This window comes from Geotrypetes seraphini, chromosome 18, assembly GCF_902459505.1.
Source record: "Geotrypetes seraphini chromosome 18, aGeoSer1.1, whole genome shotgun sequence".
Lineage (NCBI taxonomy): Eukaryota > Metazoa > Chordata > Amphibia > Gymnophiona > Dermophiidae > Geotrypetes > Geotrypetes seraphini.
Genome location: NC_047101.1, coordinates 31913728 through 31938289, shown reverse-complemented (window position 1 = coordinate 31938289; position 24562 = coordinate 31913728). Strand labels below are relative to the sequence as shown.

Genomic DNA, 24562 nt, shown 5'->3' with positions numbered 1-24562 from the left:
TTTTATTGGCATAAAATGGGTGCCTCTAGCTTTTATAAGACAAGAATAAGCAATTGTCAGACCTGCTGTTCCCTGTCCGTCTAATGAAAGTGACAGGGCCGTTGTTCCAGTACAGCATCAGAGACACTGATCGCGCTTTCTGAATAACCACTGTCTTGCATCTGTCCAGTCGTGCCCTTCTCTTTTTTGTTCTCTTTCCTATACTGATTTGTAGTTCCTCCCTCTATTTCCCTCTCGTGGCAAGTACATCTGTGATTCCCCCCCCCCCCAAATTGTTTTTCCTCCCCCCCCCAATTTTTTTTTATTGTTCATCGCTTTGTAATCTATAAAAAAAGCGATTTTATCAAATCCCAAATAAATTTGAAATATACCAGTGCCAGTGGTGAGCCAGATAGCCAATTTTGGGCGGGCCTGAGCCCAAAGTGGGTGGAAATCTTTCTCTCTTTCCCTCTCTTCTCACCCCCCCAGCCCATGCAGCATCTTTCTTTCCCTCCCTCCCCCCCCCCAGCTCATGCAACATTTATGTTTCTCTTCAGGTCACCAGCAGTGTTTCTTACACACAAAAATGTCAGGGGGAAGGCTTCTGGGTCAGCTACCGTCAATGTGTAGGAACCACTGCCAGCGGTCTGTGGTTGCTGGATGGGCAGGCCTGAGCCCCAACTGGGCCACTTCCACCCTGGCCCGCCCCATGGCTATGCCCCTGAAGCACATAATGATTCTAAGCGTGACTATACAGTGTGCATAACTTTTATAGAATTATATGAAATTGGCACCAGTTTTTTTAGGCAACATATATAGAATCGGGCCTTTTATCTATAAACCTACCCGCTTCCTGTGACAACTTATTTCCACTTTCATAGCTGCACATTTGTTCAGTGTATTTAATCGTCTGAAGAAAAAAAAATGAAATGATTTTCAAAATGAGCAAAATCATATGAACTATAAACATCAGTACAGCAGTGTTAATAAACAAGTCAACGGATTTCGGCAAGTGGAACATTACAGCTCTGCCTTGTTTATTACAGGGTTATTTAAATTGAAAAATGACATTATCCCATTAATCTTTTCAATTAGTATTTGTAGGACAGAAAAAGTAATTAGTCAAAATTAATATAACGTGATGTGCAATCAGGTTAGTGGTAAGGATGTGGTGCTCATCCATGTAAAGAGTGCCATGCCATTCTGTCACTCACTGGGCTTTTAAATTATGCAAACTAGTTAAGCGAGTTGTTACCACCCGCAAGAATACAAAATCAAGAGGGGTTCCAATGACACTAATCCCCCTCCTAAGAGCTTTCTAGAAAAAATACAATAAAACATAGCCAAGTGGCTCTATTCTGCCAGCTTCGGATCTCAGCCATTCTCATACAAAATGGTTTCCCAAAACCCCTCACCAAAGTGTGTCCCTAAAATCTGCTGGGCCAAATACTAAACGCAGGACAGCGTCTATAATGGTCATTTAGTTTATTCAATCCGGAAATTTAAATATCTGACATAAATAAATAAATAAATAAAAGGGAGAAACGCAAAACATGAATTAAGTACAAGGTGGTTTTGCAAAAACAAGAGGCAGAAAACCACGACAAAGACCACATGAATAGGGTAAAGGAATGAGACAATAAGGCTACAAGGGAGCTGGGGAAGTGAAGGATGCAGAGATGTTTTCAAATTCTTTTTTAAATTTAGGACAGGATGTTTCAGTACAAAGGTAATTTAGCAGATTATTCCAGAGAGATAGAGGTGGAAAATAGAAAGCACTGTGATGGATTAATTCAAAGTGAAAGTACGACGTGTGTGCTGGTGGAGGGAGGGGGAAGATTGCAAAGGTTCTCCTGTAGGGATCTTCTAGGTTAGGGTGAGAAGATAGGAGTCACAATTAGGCATGTAGAAAGATAGTGGCATAGCCACGGGGGAAGGGGCTTTGGAGGGCTGGGACCCCCAGTTTGGGTCCAGCCCCCCCCCCCCCAAATTAATTCATTGTCTGCTGGTTTGGCTGGTAGTAGAGAATGACACGGTGACAAAATTCATCACCGTTCCCGTCCCCGCGAATAACCGCAGGAAACCATCTTCATGTCATTCTTTAAGGAGAGAGGGAAGAATCAGAGTATGAATGGCCACAACCACTAACTCTCAAGCTTTGCTTTGAAGAATGCTGGTGTAGAAGGACCGAGGTTGAAACAGACACTACAGAATGACAGTCTCTGGTATCCAGAGCAGATATTGTGATGTCATAATGCCTCATTCCACCAATGCCTAAGAGCCAATCACATCAGTGATGTCACAATGGCTTCATTATCCTTGGCTCACATAAGAATCAGAGTATGAATGGCCACAGCCACTGACCCGCAAGCTTTGCTTTGAAGAATGCTGGTGTAGAAGGACCGAGGTTGAAATAGACACTAGAAAATGACATGGGATTATTTCCCGCGGTTATCCGCGGGGACGGGGACGGTGATGAGTTTTGACACTGTCATTCTCTAGCTGGTAGTAAACCCCGCCAGGAGAAGCTCTTCTCTAGCTGATTCTTGTTTGCCCGAGCACCCCCCCCCCCCCCATGCACATGCTTGGTTTCAGTGAAATTGAGCATGTGCGAGGGAGGCTCTCCCCCCTCCCCCAGGCTGACACTGTGTAATAATTACTCTCCTCTTTATCAAGCTGCGTTAAAGACCTTGCAATGGGAAGTGGAGGGTACCCTAATAGTGTAGTGGCCTGAGAACCTGGGAACTGGGTTTGATTTCCACTGTGGCTCCTTGTGCTCCTGTGCAAAACACTTAACCCACCATTGCTCCAGGTACAAAAGCTTCCACTATATATACAGTAATATATAGGGGTTACCAGACGTCCGGATTTACCCGGACATGCCCTTTTTAAGAGGACTGTCCAGGCATCTGGAGAGCTTTTCAAAACACAGCTCTTTGTACGGGTTTTGAATAGCTTCCAGCTCAGGACCGCAGGCGCAGACGCAATGTGGTGATGTCACATGCATGCACGCATGCGCAGATTCCCTCCAGACGCAGCTTCGAGCACGAGAAGAGGCTGGGGGCGGAGCTGGGTGGAACTGGGGGTGGGGCCATAGGTCTGGATTTTACAATCGAAAAATCTGGAAACCCTAGTAATATATGTGATCTGCATTGGTTGCACCACTGAAAAGTGGTCCATCAAATACATTTCCCTCCAATTTTATCTACATTTTTAGTGTACTCTGCATATGGTTCAAAAGTTCTCAGTCCAACCAACAAAGTTGGGGCAGTCTCCCTCGAGGGCTATACACTAAGAGCTCCTTTTACTAAAGTGCATTAGGACCTTAAAGCCCAGAATAGCACGCGCTAAATTGCCCCGCTCGCTAGACCTTAGCACCAGCATTGAGCTGGCGTTATTCTAAGGCTCAAGGTTTCAAGGTTTATTAACATTTGATTTATCGCTAAAATCTGTTTACAAAGCGATGTACATAAGTAAAACATATAATATAGAGCTACAAATTAAAACTCAGTAACATAAGTTTAAGACAAGACAAACTTGAGATGGAGGGAAAGAAAGGGCAAAGATTACATCTGTTTTGGTTAGAAAAACAAATAGGGAAAAAAAACATAAGGGAAAGGGTTTGGTTAAAAAAATTAAAATGCTAAGAAAAAAATTATATAATATTAAAAGCATCTTTAAAAAGGTGCGTTTTCAAAGATTTTTTAAAAGAATGTAAATCTCTTTCAATTGTAATATATTGTGGAAGAGAGTTCCACCATTGTGGGCCCATGACAGAAAACATGTCTGCTCTTCTTATTCCTATTGTTTTAAGAGAGGGTATGACTAATAAGTCTAAAAGCGTACCAGGCGGTTTAGCGCACGGTAATTTTGTGCGAGCGCTAAAAACGCTAGCGCACCTTAGTCCTGTGATTTTCCACTTTTTTTTGTTCTGTCTGAGAAATATGGAACGAGAAAAGTGGAAAATAGCCGGACTAAGTGAATAGCGTTTGATGGAGACTGTCCCAGCTTTGTTGGTTGGGCTGAGAACTTTTCAGCGGCCCCTCGTACATATTAAAGCACCAAATAGGCAGAACACTTCAAATTCTGTTCGGTGAACTGGTCTGGCCTCCGCTGCCCAACGAAACTCAAGCCATGCAAGCGAATGTGGAAAATGCTACATTACAACTCAAGTCTTTACCTGCAGAGAGACTCAATGGAATCTTGATCCAGAAATTCATGGTCATTTTTTACCATTTTTATGTCAACAGGAAATTGCAGATCTAGAAATCCAGATTATAATCAAAATTAATTCTTGGATCCTGTATTTGAGATGATGTCTAAACTACATTTCAAAGAGGAAATAATCTTTTTTGGTCCCTGTTCACTGTCTACACAGGGCTGTACATACCTTCATACAGCTGCGAATACTGCGGAAAGCCAGCAGCCCTCAGCCAATCACAGGCCTCCTTGGCTTCAATTTCTAAAGAGAAAAAAAGATCATAAAATAAACATTTCCTTGGTAGATGAAAGGCTGAAAAGCTAAAACACCTAAGCTTGACTGTATAGAAAGTGGTTTTTAAGAAAGATTTTTTTTCCTTTCTTACTGTCCATTGAATAACTAAGAAACTCAATCTTTGCTTTAAAAACAACCAAGATAAGCAGCCCAGTCTAAGGCATTTGCGTGCAAGACAAATGCGCGTGAAAGAAGGGCGGGCTGTTCTCAGCACATATAAAAGGAGCCAATGCAACCATAGTAACGAAAATGAGTTTCCCCATGAGTTTTGTCCCTGTAAGCTCTGCCTTAACCGCACAAGCCTCAACGCTTATGATTTTCAAGGGTTTGAGGCTGGTGCAGATGAGGACGGAGCTTGCAGGAACAGGGCAGGGATAGGAAAAGAACTCTCTGGGATGGGACAGGAAAAATTTGTCCCTGTGTCATTTTCTGCTACAGACCTCCTAATCCAGGGGTCTCCAACCTTTTTCATGTAAAGGGCCACAGTGTGAATACAAGAAAGCTCTGAGGGTCACCAAAAGATTTTAAGCTGACACATATTACTAATTTTGCAAACCTTGACCTGCTTGTTCACACTAGGTCTTAAACATTAAAAATCAATACTAACATTGATTCTACAACACTTCAAGGATATATTTTAAAAACTCACTTTATTTTGGATTGTCAACAGTAGCAAATTCCACAAATGAGACACTTGAATAACACCCTATCGAGATTGTTTGCAGTTACTATATCAAGTGGGCAAGATTGAAATGAATGCATTTACAGGATTTGAAGAGCATTTTGGACAACTGTTTGAGGGCTGCAATGGAGGACTTTCAAGGCCACATGTTGGAGACCACTGCCCTACCCCTTAAGACAAGAGAATAAAAGGAACCAGTTTGAGGCTCTTAGCACAGTAGTGAAGGTTAGTCTGCAAAGATTTGATTAGGCTGCCAAAATGCAGGGCACTATATGCTAAATCTATAAGAGGATCTGGGCACCCAATTTCCATTCTAAAATACTACAGTAAGTTAAGAACATAAGAATAGCCTTACTGGGTCAGACCAATGGTCCATCAAGCCCGTTAGCCCGTTCTCGCAGTGGCCAATCCAGGTCACTAGGACCTGGCCAAAACCCGAGGAGTAGGAATATTCCATGCTGCCGATCCAAGACAAGCAATGGCTTTCTCAATAAGAGACTATGGACTTTTCCTCCAGGAACTTAAAACCAGCTACACTATCTGCTCTTACCACATCCTCTGGCAACGCTTTCCAGAGCTTAACTATTCTCTAAGTGAAAAAATATTTCCTCCTATTGGTTTTAAAAGTATTTCCCTGTAACTTCATCGAGTTGATATTTATGTATCAATTTTTAAATCGAGCTACTTACGTAGGGTTACCAGATTTTACATATGTAATATCCAGACCCCTAGCACTGTCCCATTCCACCATGCCCAAGCCTCACCACCTCACTTCCTCAGCCTGCAAACTACATCTTCAAGCAGTTAGGCAGTAGCATGTTTGTAGCTGTCAAGCATGAGTTAAATCCTTAACATGTTATAGTAAAGGTCTCCATGCGGGCTGTGCACTAAAAGAATAGAATATTGCTCAGCCCCTAATAGCACATAGTAACTGATGTGCTAACATTAGGTGACCTGTTACAGAATGATGGGATAAAGGTCTCTCTAGCACTTACCTCTTCTAAATCCTATGTTTTAGAAGTACCAAAATAAACTTCTTTTTTTTTTTTTAATAAACAGCCTTAATTAGTTGCATGCATTATTTCTAGTGGAATTCTGTGCAACTGCACAACCCAGAACTGGTGCAGAATTCTGCATACGAGGTGCGTAATTCTGTGCAGACCTTCTATCCTGCTCTTGACCCAACAACCCCCTTCCCCGCATGGGTCTGGCCTCTCTCTGACCAACCTCCCTCCCCCCATGTGATAAGGCACCTGTCCTACCTGCACACCTCCCAAAGCAGCAGCAGTGGTGGCAGTATGAATAGTCTGCTTGTGGCCGGCCCCACCAGGGCCTTCTCTTTGTCATGTCACTCCCTGTACATGGACAATGATCGTTTTATCACAGGAGGGATTGGTCATAGAGAGGCCAGACTCACAGGGTGGAAGGGAAGGAACATGGATGCTGTACTGAAAATGGGGGGGGGGGGGAGAAGAAGGGACATGGATGCTGGACTCGAAGGGGTAGAAGGGGAGGGGACATGGATGCTGGCCTGCAAGTTATGGGGGGAGAAGAAGGGACATGAATGCTAGACCCATGGGGGGAGAAAGGGGAGGGGACATGGATGCTGGTCCCACAAGTGGGGGAGGGATAAGGGTAAGGGGCATCAGAAAATGACCTAGGGGGGTGAGAAAGGAGGAAGAGATATTTGGCCATGGAGAGAGAGAGATGCCAGACCATGGGGAGTGGGGTAGGGATTCAGGGTGCGAGCGAGAGAGGGAGTGGGGTGGATACTGGACCTGGGTGGGGGAATGGTAAAGAGAGGAAGAGACAGTGACCAAGACCAGAAAGGGGATGGGAAGGGAAGAAGAGATTCTTAGCCAGTGGAGCAAGGGAGACAGATATTCCAGACCATGAGGGCCAGGGAAAGAATTCAGGCACAAGTGAGAGGGACAGAACCGCAGTTGGAATGAGAGAAGAAATTTAGGAGGCTGGAAGCTAAGGGAAAAGGCAGAAAGGAATTCAACACAAAACACCACAAATAAAGTGCAGAATTTTGAAATACTATGTGCAGAATTCCGCCAGGAGTAATGCATTGATTTAGAGCAGTGATTCCCAACCCTATCCTGGAGGAACACCAGGCCAATCGGGTTTTCAGGCTAGCCCTAATGAATATGCATGAGAGAGATTTGCATATGATGGAAGTGATAGGCATGCAAATTTGCTTCATGCATATTCATTAGGGCTAGCCTGAAAACCCAATTGGCCTGGTGTTCCTCCAGGACAGGGTTGGGAACCACTGATTTAGAGTACTGCCATGGAGATCAGAGATGGAAGTGTGTTCCTGACTGGATGCAACATTGATGAAAGACGTCTTGTTTGCTGGCACCGAAACCCCTCCATGGCAACAGCACCGATGTTTTGAATGCATTACATATAGCATCGCTGCTCACTTTGTGTCTCCCGTATCAGAAATGATATTAGCACATGTGAGCAACTTCACTGATCAAGCACACCAGCACTCGTGAATGCTACCTACCATAAAGATCTAAAGATACCATCTGCCCAGCTGTGCTGTGTCATGTCCTCTTTGGTTAACCAACTGGAAGGCAGCATTTCCCATTTCAACAGATGTTTAACTCATAGAGAAAACAGGATACAAGCAACCTTTAGATTTCCCAAAGCTCTGAGCACAAGAACCATCTTTAAATAGGGCAGTAAAGCAAGAACCATCTTTAAATAGGGCAGTAAAGCAAAAGAAACCAGGCAGTTACAGACTCTAGCCTGTGAATGGGTTCCCAAAAGCAAACTGTTTCAAAGCAGAACTTGATTCTGACAGCAACACACTATCCTCAAGGCATCAAACTCTGCTCTTGCCCACCAGCATCAAAATGCCTAATCCATCTTTGCCTTTATAAAGAAAAAGCTCATTTTTAAATAAACTGAAGCATTCAAATTGGTTTGAGATTTCACAATTGTGCCACAGAAAGGCTGGAGCATATATATTTTAGAAAAAATAAATAACGGATGCTGTATGGCCTGCTAAATCCCATAGCATTCTGGGTTACCTACCTGACCCACGCAATGACACGTCACCTTGATTTCAGCAGGGTTACCTGTTAATGAAGCTTTGCTACTTCCCTCGCAAGCACTTCCAGCTCTTAACTCTGGCACCAGCCGCCAGTACAATAAACAGATGTTGGGTATTAACTGCTCACGATGTCAGTGAAAATACCACTGTAGCCAAAAAAGTGAGCATTCCCACAGTAACAGGGTCATTGCCTGAGCTTCCAAAGTGTAAAAGACTTCCTGCATGCCAGCAAGAGGTCTGACGGGTATGTTACACTCTCCAGAGCACTGTGCCTGGATAAGGAGGCAGCAAGATCACCTAGCTCTGGAGATCAGATGCTAATGTTGGCCCTTAAAGTCCTCTCCAGATGGATGTAATAAAATATTGCAACACCGAGACAGACATTTGGAATGGAATGGCCAACGGGGGATTAAAGGGTGGGCCCCTCTCCAAGCTCCAGATGACGTTAAAATGTTGCACCAGGCACACTTCCTAATATTTCTGGAATGAGATTACCGTACTCCTTCTGAAACAACCTTCTAAAGACCAGATACAGTTAAATGTCTTCCAGTGTGGAAATTATGCTTCCGAGGATCCAGGAAGTTCTGCAGAGAATCTCCTTCCCTCCTTGTCTTCAGGATGGATGCAGAAAAACAGGCCCCAGCAAACATGAAACAATTCCTCATTGTAACTACCGTATTTCACTACCTCCTTGCTAATACAGACACAAGTGAATTAATTAATCTGTGCCCCAGTCTACCCAGTAAATGCAGAATGGCAGCTGATACCCTACTTCTGGCATGAAAAATGTGTATAAACCAGTAAACGCTGCAGTCTCATCAGGATCTGGTGCGAGGCTGTGTGGGAAGGGTGGATGAATTCGAAGAGCCAGAAAAAGAATTCAACAAGAGATAATACCAGTGACCAGTGATAAAAACAGTGATCCAGGGAAAACACTGCTACTATTAATAATTGCTATAGTACATAGCACTACACTAAATAGAAAGGCCCATAATCTATAAAATGGGCCCTGCCGGCGCCTAATTTAAGTAGAAAAAGCTGTTTGAACACGATTAAAATCATTTTTAGAAAAAAAAAATGTACTATAAAAACAGCACCTTCGTTGTGGCTACAGAGGCGCTTTCTGATGTCAGCATGGCCAACGGCGGGAGTGGTGTTAGGCATAAAAGTGCCTCCGTACCTGTGATTCAAATGAAAGGTAGGTGCCGGAAATATAGGGCTTTAAAACCAAGGCACCTACCTTTCACAAAGGCACGATTCTATAAACGGTGCTGCTGTGTGACTGACACCGATCAGAGGCTGTTGTATAGGTGGACGACGACGGGGATGCAGTTTATAGAATCCATTCCAAAATACCTAAGAAAAAGTCCCTTCTTGACAGTCTATACAATATTTATACCACCAACATGCTAAGCTTTAATTTTAAGGAACCCCCTAAAATACCAAAATTCACATTTTATAATCACTCTCTCTAAACAATATATGATGTTGGGGGGTCATTTATTTTATATTTTAATCTCATGTGCTTATAATCCTACCACTTACCATGGTTGACATGAATTTATTGAGCGCCTGTCTACCGGGAGCCAAGGTAGAAGACATAGTGAGCCGCATCGACAGGATCATCGACAGGGTGGAAGAGGAAGTGGTGATCCATGTGGGGGACAAACAACGTGAGCAACAGGAACTACAACAGGGAAGTACTGAAGGACCAGTTCCGGATGCTAGGAAGGAAACTGAATACCAGAACACAGAGGGTAGCGTTCTCAGAGATCCTGCCGGTACCCAGGGCCAACGAGAAGAGGCAAACGGAGCTGCAAGCAGTCAACGCGTGGATGCGGCGCTGGTGTGAGGAAGACGGATTCCACTTTGTGTGCAACTGAATGACGTTCTGGGGGAAGAGCAAGCTATTCAGAAAGGATGGACTCTACCTCAGTGGAGATGGAACGAGGCTACTTGCAAGCAAAATCAAGAGAGAAATTGAGAAGTTTTTAAACTAAGAAGAAGGGGAAAGATGACAGTCGACAGAGAGTTGATGGTTCAAGAACCGGTATACCCAGAGGATACCATGCAGAGAGATAGCGGGGAAGACTCACCGGATCATATTCAAGACAGAAATCCTGACAGATCGAAAGGGACACAAGAGGGAAGGAAATGCAAGAGAGTAACAGGCCACAAACTCAAGTGTATGTACATGAACGCAAGAAGCCTAAAGAATAAGATGGTTGAATTAGAAGCTATGGCACAAAAAGATAACCATGACATCATCGGCATTACGGAAACACAGTGGAACAAGGAAAATGTTTGGGGCATTGTGCTACCGGGTTACAAGCTATACCACAGAGATAGAGTGGCTCAAAAAAGTCTGGGCATTGCCCTATATGTCAATGAGGGAATTGAGTCTACTGGAGAGAACACGAAGAATAAGTTAGAGTCTCTATGGGTCAAAATTCTGGGAACAAATGGAACGGAAACGAAGATCGGCATCTACTACCAACTCCCAGGGCAGTCTGAAGAAATTGATGGAGAAATGACGAACGAGATTAAATGCGACTGCAAGGGAGACAACGCAGTTATCATGGGTGACTTCAATTATCCGGTACTGGAACCTAAGCACCTCCAGCAGCAGTAGGGAGACCAAGTTCCTGGATGCTGTAGGCGATTGCTTCCTGGAACAACTTGTCAAGGAGAATACGAGAGGAAACACAATTCTGGACTTAATTCTAAATGGACTACGAGGACCGGCACAAGGAAGCAGTGATCACAATATGATTCAGAATGACGGGCACAGTGCTGAACTTCCAAAAAGGGAATTAGAAAGGGATGGGGCTATTCTTTTGGGCCTTCAAGAACCTTTTCGGGCACAGGGCTTTACTGTCCCTCAATGCAGATTCTTTTATAATGCCCTTCTCTTGGTTAAGGAATTGATCTTGACCTACTGGTTTTTGGAAGATACTCCCAGCAACCCAATGGAAGAGTAGATTATGGGAGTTGGCCCAGTTTGAGATTCGGTCCTATACCTTGTCCACTCATCTGACTAAGAAGCATTATTTAACCCTGTGGGAGCAACTGTGTGACCTTGTGCCCCTTTGAGAGGGAAGTAGTTTGATATCCCTTTTACTATCTTTTTCATACAAGCATGGGATGAACACAGAGGATCTCTAATCAGAAAATAATGGTTATATATTGAAGGAACTAAGGTCAGTACTGGGCAGGCTTGCACGGCCTGTGTCCCGTATATGAACATTCAGTTGAGGACGGGCTGGGAAGGGTTTTGATGGCTGGGATGGTTAAGATGGACTGGAGTGTGCTTTGATGGAGACTCTAGTAAATGGAACCCAAGCACACTACTGGGCAGGTCTCTGGGTTTCTGGCCCAGAAATATCTAAGAAAAAGGACCACTTACCGTAAACTAAATTAATTTATGGAGCATGTATGGTTGGGCAGACTGGATGGACCACTCGGGTCTTTATCTGTCCTCATTTACTATGTTACTATGCTTTTTCTGCTTGCCTTGCTGCTTTTTGTACCTCGAGGTGGGGGCGGGAGGGAGGGAGGGAGAGGAGGGGCCTGCAATGTTAGGCGAATGAAAAGGGCTGTCTGTTGGTGTGGTAGTTGTGTAGTTTGGAGCAGAGGATGTATGTTTGTTTGAGGAATAATCTTTCGTACATCTCAATTTTTCGTTGCAATAGGTTTTGATGGGGCTGTTCTGCTCTGTATCCTATTGCAGATCCATATTTTTTCCATTGAATGGTTTCCCTTTGGGGGGTTTGTTGATCTTGTCTGTTTCTTGCTGTGTGCGGTTCATTTTGTATTATCTATCGTTGTGTAAACTGCTCGTATGTGCATCCTACCACTTTCAATAAACATATGTTTAAAAAAATAAAAAACAAAGAACAGAATTACTGAGCAATTTAATGGGACAGAGTCAGCTAAGGTAGCCTTGCCTCATCAATATGCTACATTTCTTTTGAAAGCGTGAACATATGGAAAAGGTTAGCATTTGACAAAGTACCTCATGAAAGATTCATGAGGAAATGAAAAATAATAGTATAGGAGGTTAAAGATAGAAAACAGAGTACGATTCAACAGGCAATTTTCTTAACGGAGGAAGGTAAATAATGGAGGAGCACAAGAATTAATATTGGGACCTGTGATTTTTAAGATAAGCAATAGCAGTTATTAGTGCAGGGAGCCGACGCTCATAGGAACTCTATAAGTGTCGGGAGCAATGCGGAGCATTCAGCGTGGCTCCCTGCGCTAATAACCGTAGTAAAAAGGGGGGGTGGGATAAATAGCAATATTTGGGATGGGTAGTGGGATAGGTAGCGAGATATTGCAGGAGAATCTTGTGATACTGAGCATCCAAATGCCCAACGAAACCTAATGGGGACAAATACAAAGTGATGTACCCTGAGGAGAATAACCTAATTATGGCCACATGAAACAGATGTAGACATCGTTGTAGACCAGTGTTTCGCAAACTTTTCTAAGCCACAGCACTCGGGGCCACAGCTGGAGGGGTTGATGTTGATGCGTTGAAGTCACGTGCATGTGTGTCGTCTTCACGGCAATGTCCGTGTATGCGCAGGGGACCTCCAAACTACGCCAGTAGGGAGGTGCCTGCGAGGAAGAGATGCACCAGTGCCGGCTGACTTACTTACAAGACTTACATCTCACGGCACACGCAGAATCTTACCCTGACACACAATTTGCGATACACTGGTGGAGACAATATGTTGAAATCTTCTGGTCAGTATGCAGCAGAAGCTAAAAAACCCCACCAATTTTGTGAATTATTGAAATTAGAGAATAAAACAAAAATACTACAGGCAGTCCCCGAGATACAGACACCTGACTTAAGTACAACTTGTTGCAACTTCATTTAATTTCACTGAGCAGTATTTCCAGTGGCTTAGACACCTACACTTCTCCTGTAGCAGATTCAGGAATGATGCATGGCCACATTAAGAACGCTGGTAAGGACAGTTGACCCTTTTGTCAGCTGGGAGCAGAGGTTAAGCAGCAAGAGTCTTAAAATCTATAAGTTCTGAGTTACATACAAATCTAAGAACAGCTTTAAAAATGTAACTTGTTCTTAACCCGGGGACTGCCTGTATATTGTTTCTGTACTGTTGCACGGAGCGACTGTGCATTGAGTACTGTGCAAATTTGGCCTGGAAGAAATTTTCAAACTCATCCAAAATATGCTTATATTGCCACAACTAGTGTTTAAGCCCATTACATTAACGGGTGCTAGAATAGATGTCTGTCTGTCTTTCTTTCTTTCTGCCTCTTTCCCTGCCCCTGTCTCTTTCTTCCTTTCTTTCTATCTCTCTCCCTCCCGCTGTCTGTCTTTCTTCATTTCTGTCTCTCTCCCTCCTGCTGTCTTTCTTTCTTTCTTTCTCTCTCCCTGCCCCGTCTATCTTTTTTTTTTTCTTTCTTTCTTTCTTTCTGTCTCCCTATCCCATCTATCTTTCTTTCTCTCTCCCTTCCCCCATCTATCTTTTTTTTCTTTCTGTCTCTCTCCCTGCCCTGTCTATTTTTTTCTTTCTTTCTTTTTCTCTCTCTCCCTGCGCCCTCTTTCTTCATTTCTTTCTGTCTCTCTCCCTCCCGCTGTCTCCCTGCCCAGTCCCTCACTGAAACCGCCTTCCACCTGTGCCAGCTAAGAGATCCCTTGCCCTTTCCTCATTCCAGCTGTGGCCAGCTGCCTGCACACACCTACCCAGCTACACAATAGGAAAACGCGCCCCATCTCCCCTCCGGACCCCGTTCGCTCACCCTTGGTGCTGGATCTCCACCTGATGCTGCTCCGCAGGAAACTTGCAAACTGCTGGGCCATGGCGAGCCGAACCGAGTCCTAGCGCACTACCACACTCCTCCACGCTTTCACTTTCTCTGAGGCGGAGCGGGGAGGAGGGCTCCTTTAGCTCTCGCTCGCTGAGGTGGTGGTGGCCCACCCCATCCATGTACTCTCTCCTACCTGCCTATCTAGCTGTGGTCCGCTCACATTTCCGCTGTCTTCTAACTCATTCCCTGGACCCTCTTCTGCTCTTCCCGGCCTCTTCTGCTCTTCCCGGCCTCTTATGCTCTTCATGGACTGCTGCCTAATCTTCAGCGCTGCCAGGAGCCCCCGAAGGATCGCTGCAGAGCCACGATTAAACTTCCTGCCTGCCCTGGAATCGCAACACCCCCTCATGCTTCCACCTGGGGTGGTCCACCCTCTCCCACCCCCCCTTGGTAGGCCCGGTCATCACTGGATCTGGCCTTGCAGCGTTGCCAAGGGAGGGCAATGGTGAAACCGCCGCAGGCGGTTCTACTCAACTGCGCAAGTGGCAGCACGGTAGCACGAAGGCATGGAACACGGAGATTGAAGTGCGCATGCGCGCTAAGGGTTTTATTATAGCGGATATTTAGAATATTGTGTGCAATTCTGGAGACCGCACTGTCCAAAAGGATGTAAATAAGATGGAGTCGGTCCAGCAGGCTGCTACAAAACTGGTCAGTGGTCTCTGTCATAAAGGGCCTGATTCTATAAGCGGCACCTAAAATGTAGGCAGCAGATGGTGCAATTGTCAATCAACTATTAGGAGCCGTTTACAGAATCACACCTAGCAGGATTAGACTTCACTAGACATCATAGGGGTAGGCGCTGGGATATTAGGCCAGAGTTTTCCTGGCTTAATTTACCAGCACCTTACACAGACACCTAGCGACACCTAAATCAACCATGCTTACTTTTCAAGTAGGTGTTAGGCGCCATGTGGTATTCCGTGCAAAGCTTACATTATTTTTTTTTTAGTTTTTAATGGTGTGGTCAATTATCATATAACGAGGGAGTCAATTCTCATGCCAGTTAAACCAATTACAAGCAATTAAGTTTTGCGCAGAATTCATTTGGGCATCACTAGGGCACCATTTATAGAATTTCCCTCAAAGTGTATGGGGACAGACTTAGCTTGGGGAAGGAGACACGTGGTTTGTGTGGAGGTGGGGATGGGGTGGGATGGGGGCCAGGTGACCACTTTTTTAAGAAAGGAAATATATAGGTACTTATGTTGTACCTGGGACAATGGAAGGTTAAGTCCAGAGTCACAAGGAGATGCGGTAGGAATCAAACACAGTTCCGCTGGTTCACCAGTTACTCCAGTAACCATTATGCTACTTCGTCACTCTCCAAAGTTGGCCTGACCTCTGTTCACACATCTGTGCTCTGAGAGGTCAGTGAAAGAGTAGAAAGCAAACAGATGCTAATTTATCTTGTAAACTCGGCTTTGTTCTTGAATGAGCAAAGCCAACCCAATTGCTCCAGTGCTAATTCAATCCCGCCTCCTCAGGCTTCCATCTTTGGGGCCACCACCGTAGAAAAGTCAGCCGTGAGAGCTGCTGGGCAAGCATCTTGACACAACAACTAGTGGAAGGATGGAGGCGATACAGCAGAACGAGCTCAATGAAAAGAAACAGCTGGAGAAAGAACCCCTCTTAATCAGGCCCTTGTAGAAATGTACACGCAAAATGCTGAGACACCCATTCTGTTCCTATGGGCTGCCAAGCAGCATACTTTTGTCAAATCCATCCTAGGTTTGGAAAGTAAATATTAGAATACAGTATGCACGTGATCAGTTTTGTTTTGTTTTCAGTGTTTGCTGATTTCTCTTGTGGTTGTGCACAGAATTTTTTATTTTGAATATGGTACTGTGGTTGGTGCTGTTAGTCCAAAGTCAATACAAAACAAAAAAAATTAACTGCTAGTCCAATAATAAAGGTATCGCTTTATATTTTTTGTTTCAATTTATTAACCTTTATTTCTATGCAAGAAAGTAAACGGAAGAGAAAAAAACCGATCAGTTTCGAAAACGAAACAGCAAAAGAGCTAAAGATGCATTGAGGGGGGGAAACCCCGTCATTTCAGCACTTGGCCCTGTAGGCAGGAGGACGTGAGCTTCCCTCCTGCCGTTTGCTCTTTCATGAGAGAGGGGGCCCCAGGAATGTTGGGGGAGTGGGGGGGCATAGATGTCGAGGGAGGTATGGGATATCAGGGGGATGTCCTGGGGAGGGGTGTAGGGGCTCTGTGGCTCAGCTGAGAATCCCCATCAGCTGAGCCGCCAGGAATCCCCTGAGACTGGCTCAGCTGATGGGGATTCCTTCTGCTGCAATCAGACAAGTTAGTTGGTGGGTCCATCTACAAAACTTGCTCTTGTACGTTTTTCGTGTGGTTGTTTTTATTTTTGAAAAATGGACAAAAAAGGTAGACGTCCTAAGGACCAAAATTTACAGTATACCTAGCTTATTTTCAAAAATAAAAGATAGATGTTTGGCAGCTTTGAAAATGGACATTTTTCCTGCTGGGTTTGTGGTCATTTTGCACAAAACGTTCAACTTCAGACTTAGGCACATGTTTGATTATGCCCCAACACAGCTTTTTACACCTGCATTGTGAGGTCATAGAGCCTTATGGTTATAGGCTAAGGCTTTTTAAAACTGCATTGTGAGGTCACAGAGCTTTATGATTATAGGCTAAGGCTCTTAATACCTGCATTGTGAGGTCATAGGGCTTTATGGTTACAGAAACCTGACGGCAGATAAAGGCCAAATGGCCCATCCAGTCTGTCCACTATTTCCTCCTCTCCCTAAGAGAACCCATGTGCTTGTCCCATGCTTTCTTGAATTCAGACACAGTCTTTGTGGCTACCTCTAGAGGAAGACTAATCCACGCATCTACCACGCTTTCTGTATAAATGTATTTCCTTAAATTAATCCTGAACATCATCGGTTCAAGGGTTTTTGTTAATATTTAGATCTGTATCAGATTGCCCCCTTTATATCTGCAATGAACGGTTCCACCTAACTTAACTTCTTGTTTCCTGAGATCTTCACAGGAGAGTTTTGCCTCAGGTTTTTGTTTTGGTTAAGGTCAGATTAATAAGGACCACAAAGAGAGCTTGTTTCCTCTGGAATTAAGCCTGGAGTCAAATTTCATTACTTTTGGCATAGTTTAAAAACTTAGTTGCTTCAGATTGCTCTTGACTTATTAAGGGACTTATGCTGAACTGGCAGGTTGTCTGTTTAGTTGCCTGCTATAGTAATTTGATATATTGTAAAACACTTTGGATTTAGATTAAGGGTTATCAAAACAAAATGTAAAACAAATTTCAGAAAAAGGAGCTCAGGAAAAGCATAAAGCTGTAGGAGACAGGACAAACGTGCAATATAGACCAGAACTAGGGGGTGGTTTGTTGATCTGGGGGCCTGGCCCACCCACTGGACAACAAAAATATTGGGAGGGGGTTTGGGGGAGGGTCCATTGGACCACCACGGATATCCTTAGCTTGGGGGAATGGAAGGGGGGTCTACAGTATGACCACAGATTTTTTTTTTTTTTGTTGGAAGGGGGAGTTGGGGGTGTGCTTCCCCGACTTTCCTGCCAATGCCTGAGCCAATCAGTGCTCAGGCACAGACAAGAAAGTAAGGCCAGCTCCGAGTTGGCTGGTTGTTCCGGGCATTGCATGGATCTGGTAATGAGCTCATTTTAATGCTTAACCAACTCATTATCAGGGAACTTTCAGTCACTGTTTCCATGCACAGTAAAGCAGTCGTTGAAAATTTCTGTGCCTTGGCTGCAGAATAACATTTCAGTTAGACTGTAGGGTTTGTGCATCTGCCCCTAGAAATCTTTGCAGAATGCCAATATTGAGTTAGCTAGCTCTGTCTGGTGGGCTACATGTCCCTTGTGAAAACCAGACCGGTGTAGCAGGCTGCTGATTACAAAACAACATGTCAAAAAAGCTCACAAGGACCCAAGAGACCAGCTGTTTAAGTAACAGCTGAACTGGTATAGTGACTGGGGTGGGGGCCTTGTGACTGAAAGGAAGTTTTGACCCTTTTGAGATGAATGCTCAACACTAACAGCATAGTGTTGAGCACTGGTCATTAAAAAATCATCTAGTTAGCCCATCCTCCCAAAAGAGCCCAGAACGGGTTACAAGAGTACATTCATAGGTTGGGTAGGGCAAACTTTAGTGAGAAATACAGACTTTACAGCATTTACAGTATAGACAAAGGGGGTTTAGATTTCAGCATTTAGTGTGGACATAACATAAAGACTTAGTGGACATAGGGTTTTCAGTGTTGATGTAACATGGAGGTAAAGCAGCTTTTCTTAGGCCTAGGTGGGTAGATCTTAGCAGGTGGGTACATCATTGATTGTTTGAGAATGTGGTACTAATTATGGTTAATCTGTGTCCTACTGGCAGCCCCTTGTCATTAATCTTTCTACCTCTTTGTAAATACTCCGCTGTTATCTCCTTCTTGAGTCTTACTGAAGCTCACTGACACTGGTCAGTTTCCTTTTTTGTAAACCGCAAGGCTTATGCGATATATAAATAAAAATTATGTTATGTTATGCAATTTAACATTTCCTTGATGCTGAAAAGGAGAGGAAAGATCATTGTAAGAGCCCAACAGTCCGAGCTTACCTCAATGAGGCAGGCTGCAATCGGAGCATTCTGACTCGGCCAACGGTGGTGGTGGTGGTGGAGACCTCGGCCTACAGAAACGAGATTTTGCGTAGCCCCGCAGGACCTCAACAACCACGAGATCTGGGGACATCAAGAGTGAGGCAGGATACAGAGGCAATGTTGCCCGCTAAGCTTGGGGGTTTGTCGACCCCCCCCCCCGTGAAAGAGCTGCTGTGTTGGTGAATGGAGGGGCAGAAGGGGTCAGGCTTGAGACGAGAGATATTCAAGTTATTCCGCCTTTGATCAAGCCTGAAGAATTAACTCTTGAATCATTATGGAAAGCATTGGACTCTGTCTTCAAGACATGTTCAGGAATCTCTCCCCTTCTACAAATACAGCAAAGAGGATATTAAAGTCCAAGGAGAGAAGTTGAAGAAGTCAGACACCATTGAATACAATAAGACTTAAAACCAAACCAAGAAGGGAAGATATCAATATAGATTACGATTAAGACGGTTTGTTTTCTCACAAATTGAACTCTTTAAGACCAGGTCCCATTTTATGTAATAAGAACTAGTTACTAATAATTGGGGTAAACAGTAAAATAACATGTCTAACAGTAGCCAACATTGATAAATTTCTCCCTTAATTAAAGAAAAAAGAAATGTCTCTAGAAATCAAAATGGCTGCTATATGTACTAAATAAGCCAGGTATCGGACAATCAAGCCATTGTGACATCTCTTAGGCATGATCACAATATCAGCTCTGGTTAGTTGCCTGTTAATGGTAGCCCACTGTTGATAATTCCCCCTCCCCCAATCTGAGGCTGGTTTGAAAAGTTTGGCAAAGAAAAGCAATTTATTTATATACCAGTTATAGCCTAAGTGGTTTACATTCAGGTACTCGGGCATTTTTTCCCTATCTGTCCTGGTGGGCTCACACTCTAATATACCACTTGCCCAGGGTCCCAAGGAGGAGCATGGGATTTGAACCTACAATGTCAGTATACCGAGAGTGAAGCTGTAGCTCTAACCACTGTGCCACCCACTCCCCACAATCTGCGAGCTTTCAAAGATTCTAAGATAATGTTCTATCTGGGAAGTTCAGGCACCATTCAAAAAAGAAAAAAGCCTTATAACCACACGAAAAGGTTCCCCATTCTTGAAATGTTATGAAATATGTTTTCTACAGACAACAGCCCCAACAGGAACCTCCTGTTATGCCACATTGGCTGCATCAGAGGACATAATGCAGGAAAACCTCCCAAATTATTCCCAAGTAGATTTTTAGTCAGAAACAAATACAAAAGTCAATGTATATTAGACAGATAACTTCTTAAAAGATGACCAACAGAATATTTACCTCCTCTTTAAGGTGCGCTAACCGATTAGCGCGCTCTAAACGCTAACGCGTCCATAGAATATAATTAGCGAGCGATAATCGGTTAGCGCACCTTAGTAAAAGAGGGGGTTAGTTTTCCAAATGTAGAATGATGTAGAAGGAAGAAGGTGTTGATGCCCCTGTACAGGTCGTTGGAGAGGCCCCACTTGGAGTATTGTGTTCAGTTTTGGAGACCATATCTGGCGAAGGATGTAAGAAGACTTGAGGCGGTCCAGAGGAGGGCGACAAAAATGATAGGAGGCTTGCACCAGAAGACATATGAGGAGAGACTGGAAGCCCTGAATATATATACCCTAGAGGAAAGGAGGGACAGGGGAGATATGATTCAGACGTTCAAATACGTAGAACAAAATCTTTTCCAGAGAAAGGAAAATGGTAAAACCAGAGGACATAATTTGAGGTTGAGGGGTGGTAGATTCAAAGGCAATGTTAGGAAATTCTACTTTACGGAGAGGGTGGTGGATGCCTGGAATGTGCTCCCGAGAGAGGTGGTGGAAAGAAAAACGGTGACTGAGTTCAAAGAAGCGTGGGATGAACTCAGAGGATCTAGAATCAGAAAATAATATTAAAAATTGAACTAAGGCCAGTACTGGACAGAATTGCATGGTCTGTGTCTGTGTATGGCCGTTTGGAGGATGGGCTGGAGAGGGCTTCAATGGCTGGGAGGGTGTAGATGGGCTGGAGTAGGTTTTAACGGAGATTTCGGCAGTAGGAACCCAAGCACAGTACCGGGTAGAGCTTTGGATTCATGCCCAGAAATAGCTAAGAAGAAAAAATGTAAAAATTTAAATTGAATCAGGTTGGGCAGACTGGATGGACCATTCGGGTCTTTATCTGCCGTCATCTACTATGTTACTATATTACTTATTGAATGTGCTTCTATGGGTGAGGATCACTAAAAATCATTATGCCATTTTTTGTTTATTTTATGTATATTAATCTAGCCCCCCTCCTTTACTAATGTGTAGCACGGGTTTTAGCGCCGGCAGCGGCGGTAACTGCTCCGACGCTCATAGGAATTCTATGAGTGTTGGAGCAGTCACCACCGCTGCTAAAACACGTGCTATGCATTAGTAAAGGAGGGGGCTATTTTATTGTATATTTTTATTATGTAAGTAGCCTTTGGGCATAATCAGTAGAGTGGGTGAAATAAACAAATAAAAATAAATAAATAATTAGAGCGCCTCAAATTTTTCCTCAAACCTGCGCTATTTAACATATTCACAAATATGTGATGGAATTGGTTCTTCACTGGCAGTTTTACACAACGAAATTAAAACTAATATGTAATTGATAGAGGGCATCAGAAATGATATACTTTGGAAAACAGGTAACAAGGACATTTGTTAGGGTAAAAGGCAATGATCGCCTGCCCTCTACGCGTGTGCACAGATCTTCCAAACCTCATAGTATTCAATAATTATGTCCATTTCCATGTAAAAAAAATTAAAAATCCAGAAGAAATGTTTATAAATCACGATGTGGAATGGTTAAATAGGAAATGGTTGTTTAACCTCTCGGACAATAAAGTAAAGAGAACTCTTTGTGACCTTGGGCAAGTTACTTAACCCTCCACTGTCCCAGGTACAAAATTTAGATTGTGAGCCCACTAGGGCCAGAAAGAGTGCTCTATAGAAATCATTAGTACCAGTAGTGTACTCCGTAAAATGAATCACAGGTAGACCAGAAAATTTTTGCACACAGCATACTATTAAATTGTGGACTATGTTACCAGTGAATATGGTGAAAATAGGGGTATTCAGAAGAGATCTGGACAAAGTCAGCCAGGAAATAAGCCATATCATGTACTTTTGACCCAGACTGATTGATCACTGCTGGTCTGGCAACCATTAAGCAAAACTAATAAACTTCTTATGACATTATTAGGTAACTTCCAATCTGTAAACCGTATATACTGATATTCTCCACTATATTCTCTTATCACTTGATTCCCTGATATGTAATTTTCATAATTGAATCCTCTACCACACCATGTAATGTACATGAATCACTGTTATGTAATTTATCTAGATAATCTTTATTACGCAATTCTTTTGGTAATGTCCAAATCTCCTATAATTTGTATTCCGCCTTGAACAATATATAATGTATAATGTATTCAAAATTAATTTTCCTATGAACTGTTTTCCTACCTTCTTCTACTCTATGTTTATAACCTAACTAATTTATTTTTCTCAAGTACTTTAGCAAGAATGTGAGCCTTTGGGACAGTCAGGGAACTCTAAGTACTCTCTCTTCATCTTAATTAATCTTACTTATTGCATTTCTTCTGTTTCTACTGTAAACCGCTTAGAACTTCACGGTACAGCGGTATATAAGAAATAAAATTATTATTATTATTACCTAGAGCAATAGACCCAGACTCAAAGAACCATCAATATGGAGGATTTTCAACAAGTCCATGGACCTGGCACACACACACACAAATTAGGAGACTTGAAATGCATAAGGCTAAAAGGTTTACCTAGAGAGCCCGATGGGATTACACGGGTCCTGGACTCAGCACGGCTTATCTTGTGCTCATACAAGAGGTCATCCCGCATCATTCTTGTGAAATCCTGTTTTCAATTTGGAACCTCAGTCCCCAAAGACACCCAAACTACTCTGCAAAGCTCAGAAGACAAATCTTGAAAAGTTGTCATAATCACACAGCTTCTTCCATCCTTCTAGTCAAGACCAAGGTCCACCAGTGTCCAGTTCAGGCCACAGGATTCCAGCAGGATCCTCACGAATCGCTCCTTCCCAGTTAACTTTTCCAGATCTACTTGGCTCCTAAGGGTTTCTTTGGACCTTTCCTCCAGAAACTTGTCTAAGCCCTTTCACGTCCACCTCCCAGTATATTCACTTGCAAGAAAGGCTTGGTGGGATCTTCGCCGCACAAACCCTCCCTCCTCCAGCAGGGTGTGCTTGCACTGCTAATCAGATGCGAGGGCTGAGCTCGTTGGCAAAAGCATCCCCGGCTGCCCTGAATGCGACCTTTTTCGACAGAGCAGAAGCCACATTCCCAAACTGGAAACGAGACATCCTCTGCATTTGTGCCTCTCAGTTCATTTGCAAACAAATCCAAATGCGTAGCTGAGCCTTCTGCAACATTCGCTTGCACTGCAGAAAGAAGAAAAGCAGGATTTCCTTTCATTCCTCCTGACACACTGAATGTGCAAATAGAACAAGAAATCTTTGCACGGAGATGAGGTGCGGCTCTAGAGCACATCTGGATAACCCCTCCTGGAATCCATGCGAGGCATGGTGCAGCTAGTGGTCAGTCAGAGCGCTAAGCCAGGTGATGTCCTGGGTCATCTCATGAGTTCAAGCCTCACTGTGGGAAAGTCGCTTTGTTGTGCCTCACAGACCTAGTTTAAAACAAAGTGCTAGTTTTTAATGCCTGCCAAGGAACGGGTGGAGAAAGCATGCTCATGGAATTCTTGCCAGAGGATAGGAGGGGGGGGGGGGGGGTTGAAAAGTTCTCAGCCCAACCAACCAACTTCCGAAATTCAGAGCATTATTCTGCCACTGTGGCTGAAAAGAGTGTTTTCTTTTTCTTTTTCGTTCCAACGTTTTCATTGAAATTTTATATAACATACAATAAAGCAGGAGAAACAAATTGCTCATAACAATTATTAACACAAAGCTTAGAATATTAAGAGACAAAAATCCTTCAAATAAACTCCCTGCCTCACCCACCCACCCGTCTCAATTGCAGAGTGGCATACCTAGCATATGTGCAACCAACTCTTTCAATTGGAGACTAATGTGGTCATAAGATGTTATAGTGGTAAAATTTTTTGCAGACAATGAGAAAACAGTAAACTGCTCTGAATTTGCTCAAAAAGAAGGAAAAAACCTCAGAAAAGGCCCTCCCACCGCCACAAAGGTGGATATAAGGTGGTTAAGCGATAACCTCACAGGCAAAACCTTCATTCAAGAGTGAGCAGTAGAGCAAAAAACTGTGCTTCACATGTACTAAACCAGGGGTGTCCAATGTCGGTCCTCGAGGGCCGCAATCCAGTCGGGTTTTCAGGATTTCCCCAATGAATATGCATGAGATCTATTAGCATACAATGAAAGCAGTGCATGCAAATAGACCTCATGTATATTCATTGGGGAAATCCTGAAAATCCGACTGGACTGCGGCCCTCGAGGACCGACATTGGACACCCCTGTACTAAATCACTGATAGAGGAAAAAACCACTTATCTTGGGGCTGATCGGCACACCGACGGAGGCCAGCGTTTCACCGACAGGCTACATCAGGGTGTGACCCGACTGATCAGTCTGTGGCTCTAGCTCAGCTGGGTTCTGCTGCCTCTCTGAAGCTAGGTTTCCAGTTCTACTTCCTCATGGCTTGGCAACCCGTCTTTGATGCTTTTTGAGCAAATTCAGAGCAGTTTACTGGTTTTCTCATTGTCTCTGCAAAAAATTTTACCACTATAACATCTTATGACCACATTAGTCTCCA

At 43.7% G+C, this 24562-nt stretch overlaps 1 protein-coding gene across 3 annotated transcripts in view; it reads right to left on the bottom strand.

Moving 5' to 3' along the window:
- LOC117351611 (rho GTPase-activating protein 7-like) overlaps positions 1–24562 on the bottom strand; it is a 138595-nt gene that overhangs the window by 29310 nt on the left and 84723 nt on the right. For 2 of the 3 annotated variants that reach the window (XM_033927131.1, XM_033927133.1), the window contains exons 2-4: positions 4370–4441; positions 4160–4241; positions 826–889 (exon numbers count right to left, since the gene is read on the bottom strand). In XM_033927131.1, coding sequence (XP_033783022.1) covers positions 826–889; positions 4160–4241; positions 4370–4441 — 218 coding nt within the window. Of the gene's footprint in view, positions 1–825; positions 890–4159; positions 4242–4369; positions 4442–22570; positions 23457–24562 lie in introns of those variants that run through there. The other variant, XM_033927132.1, reaches the window with a different exon arrangement.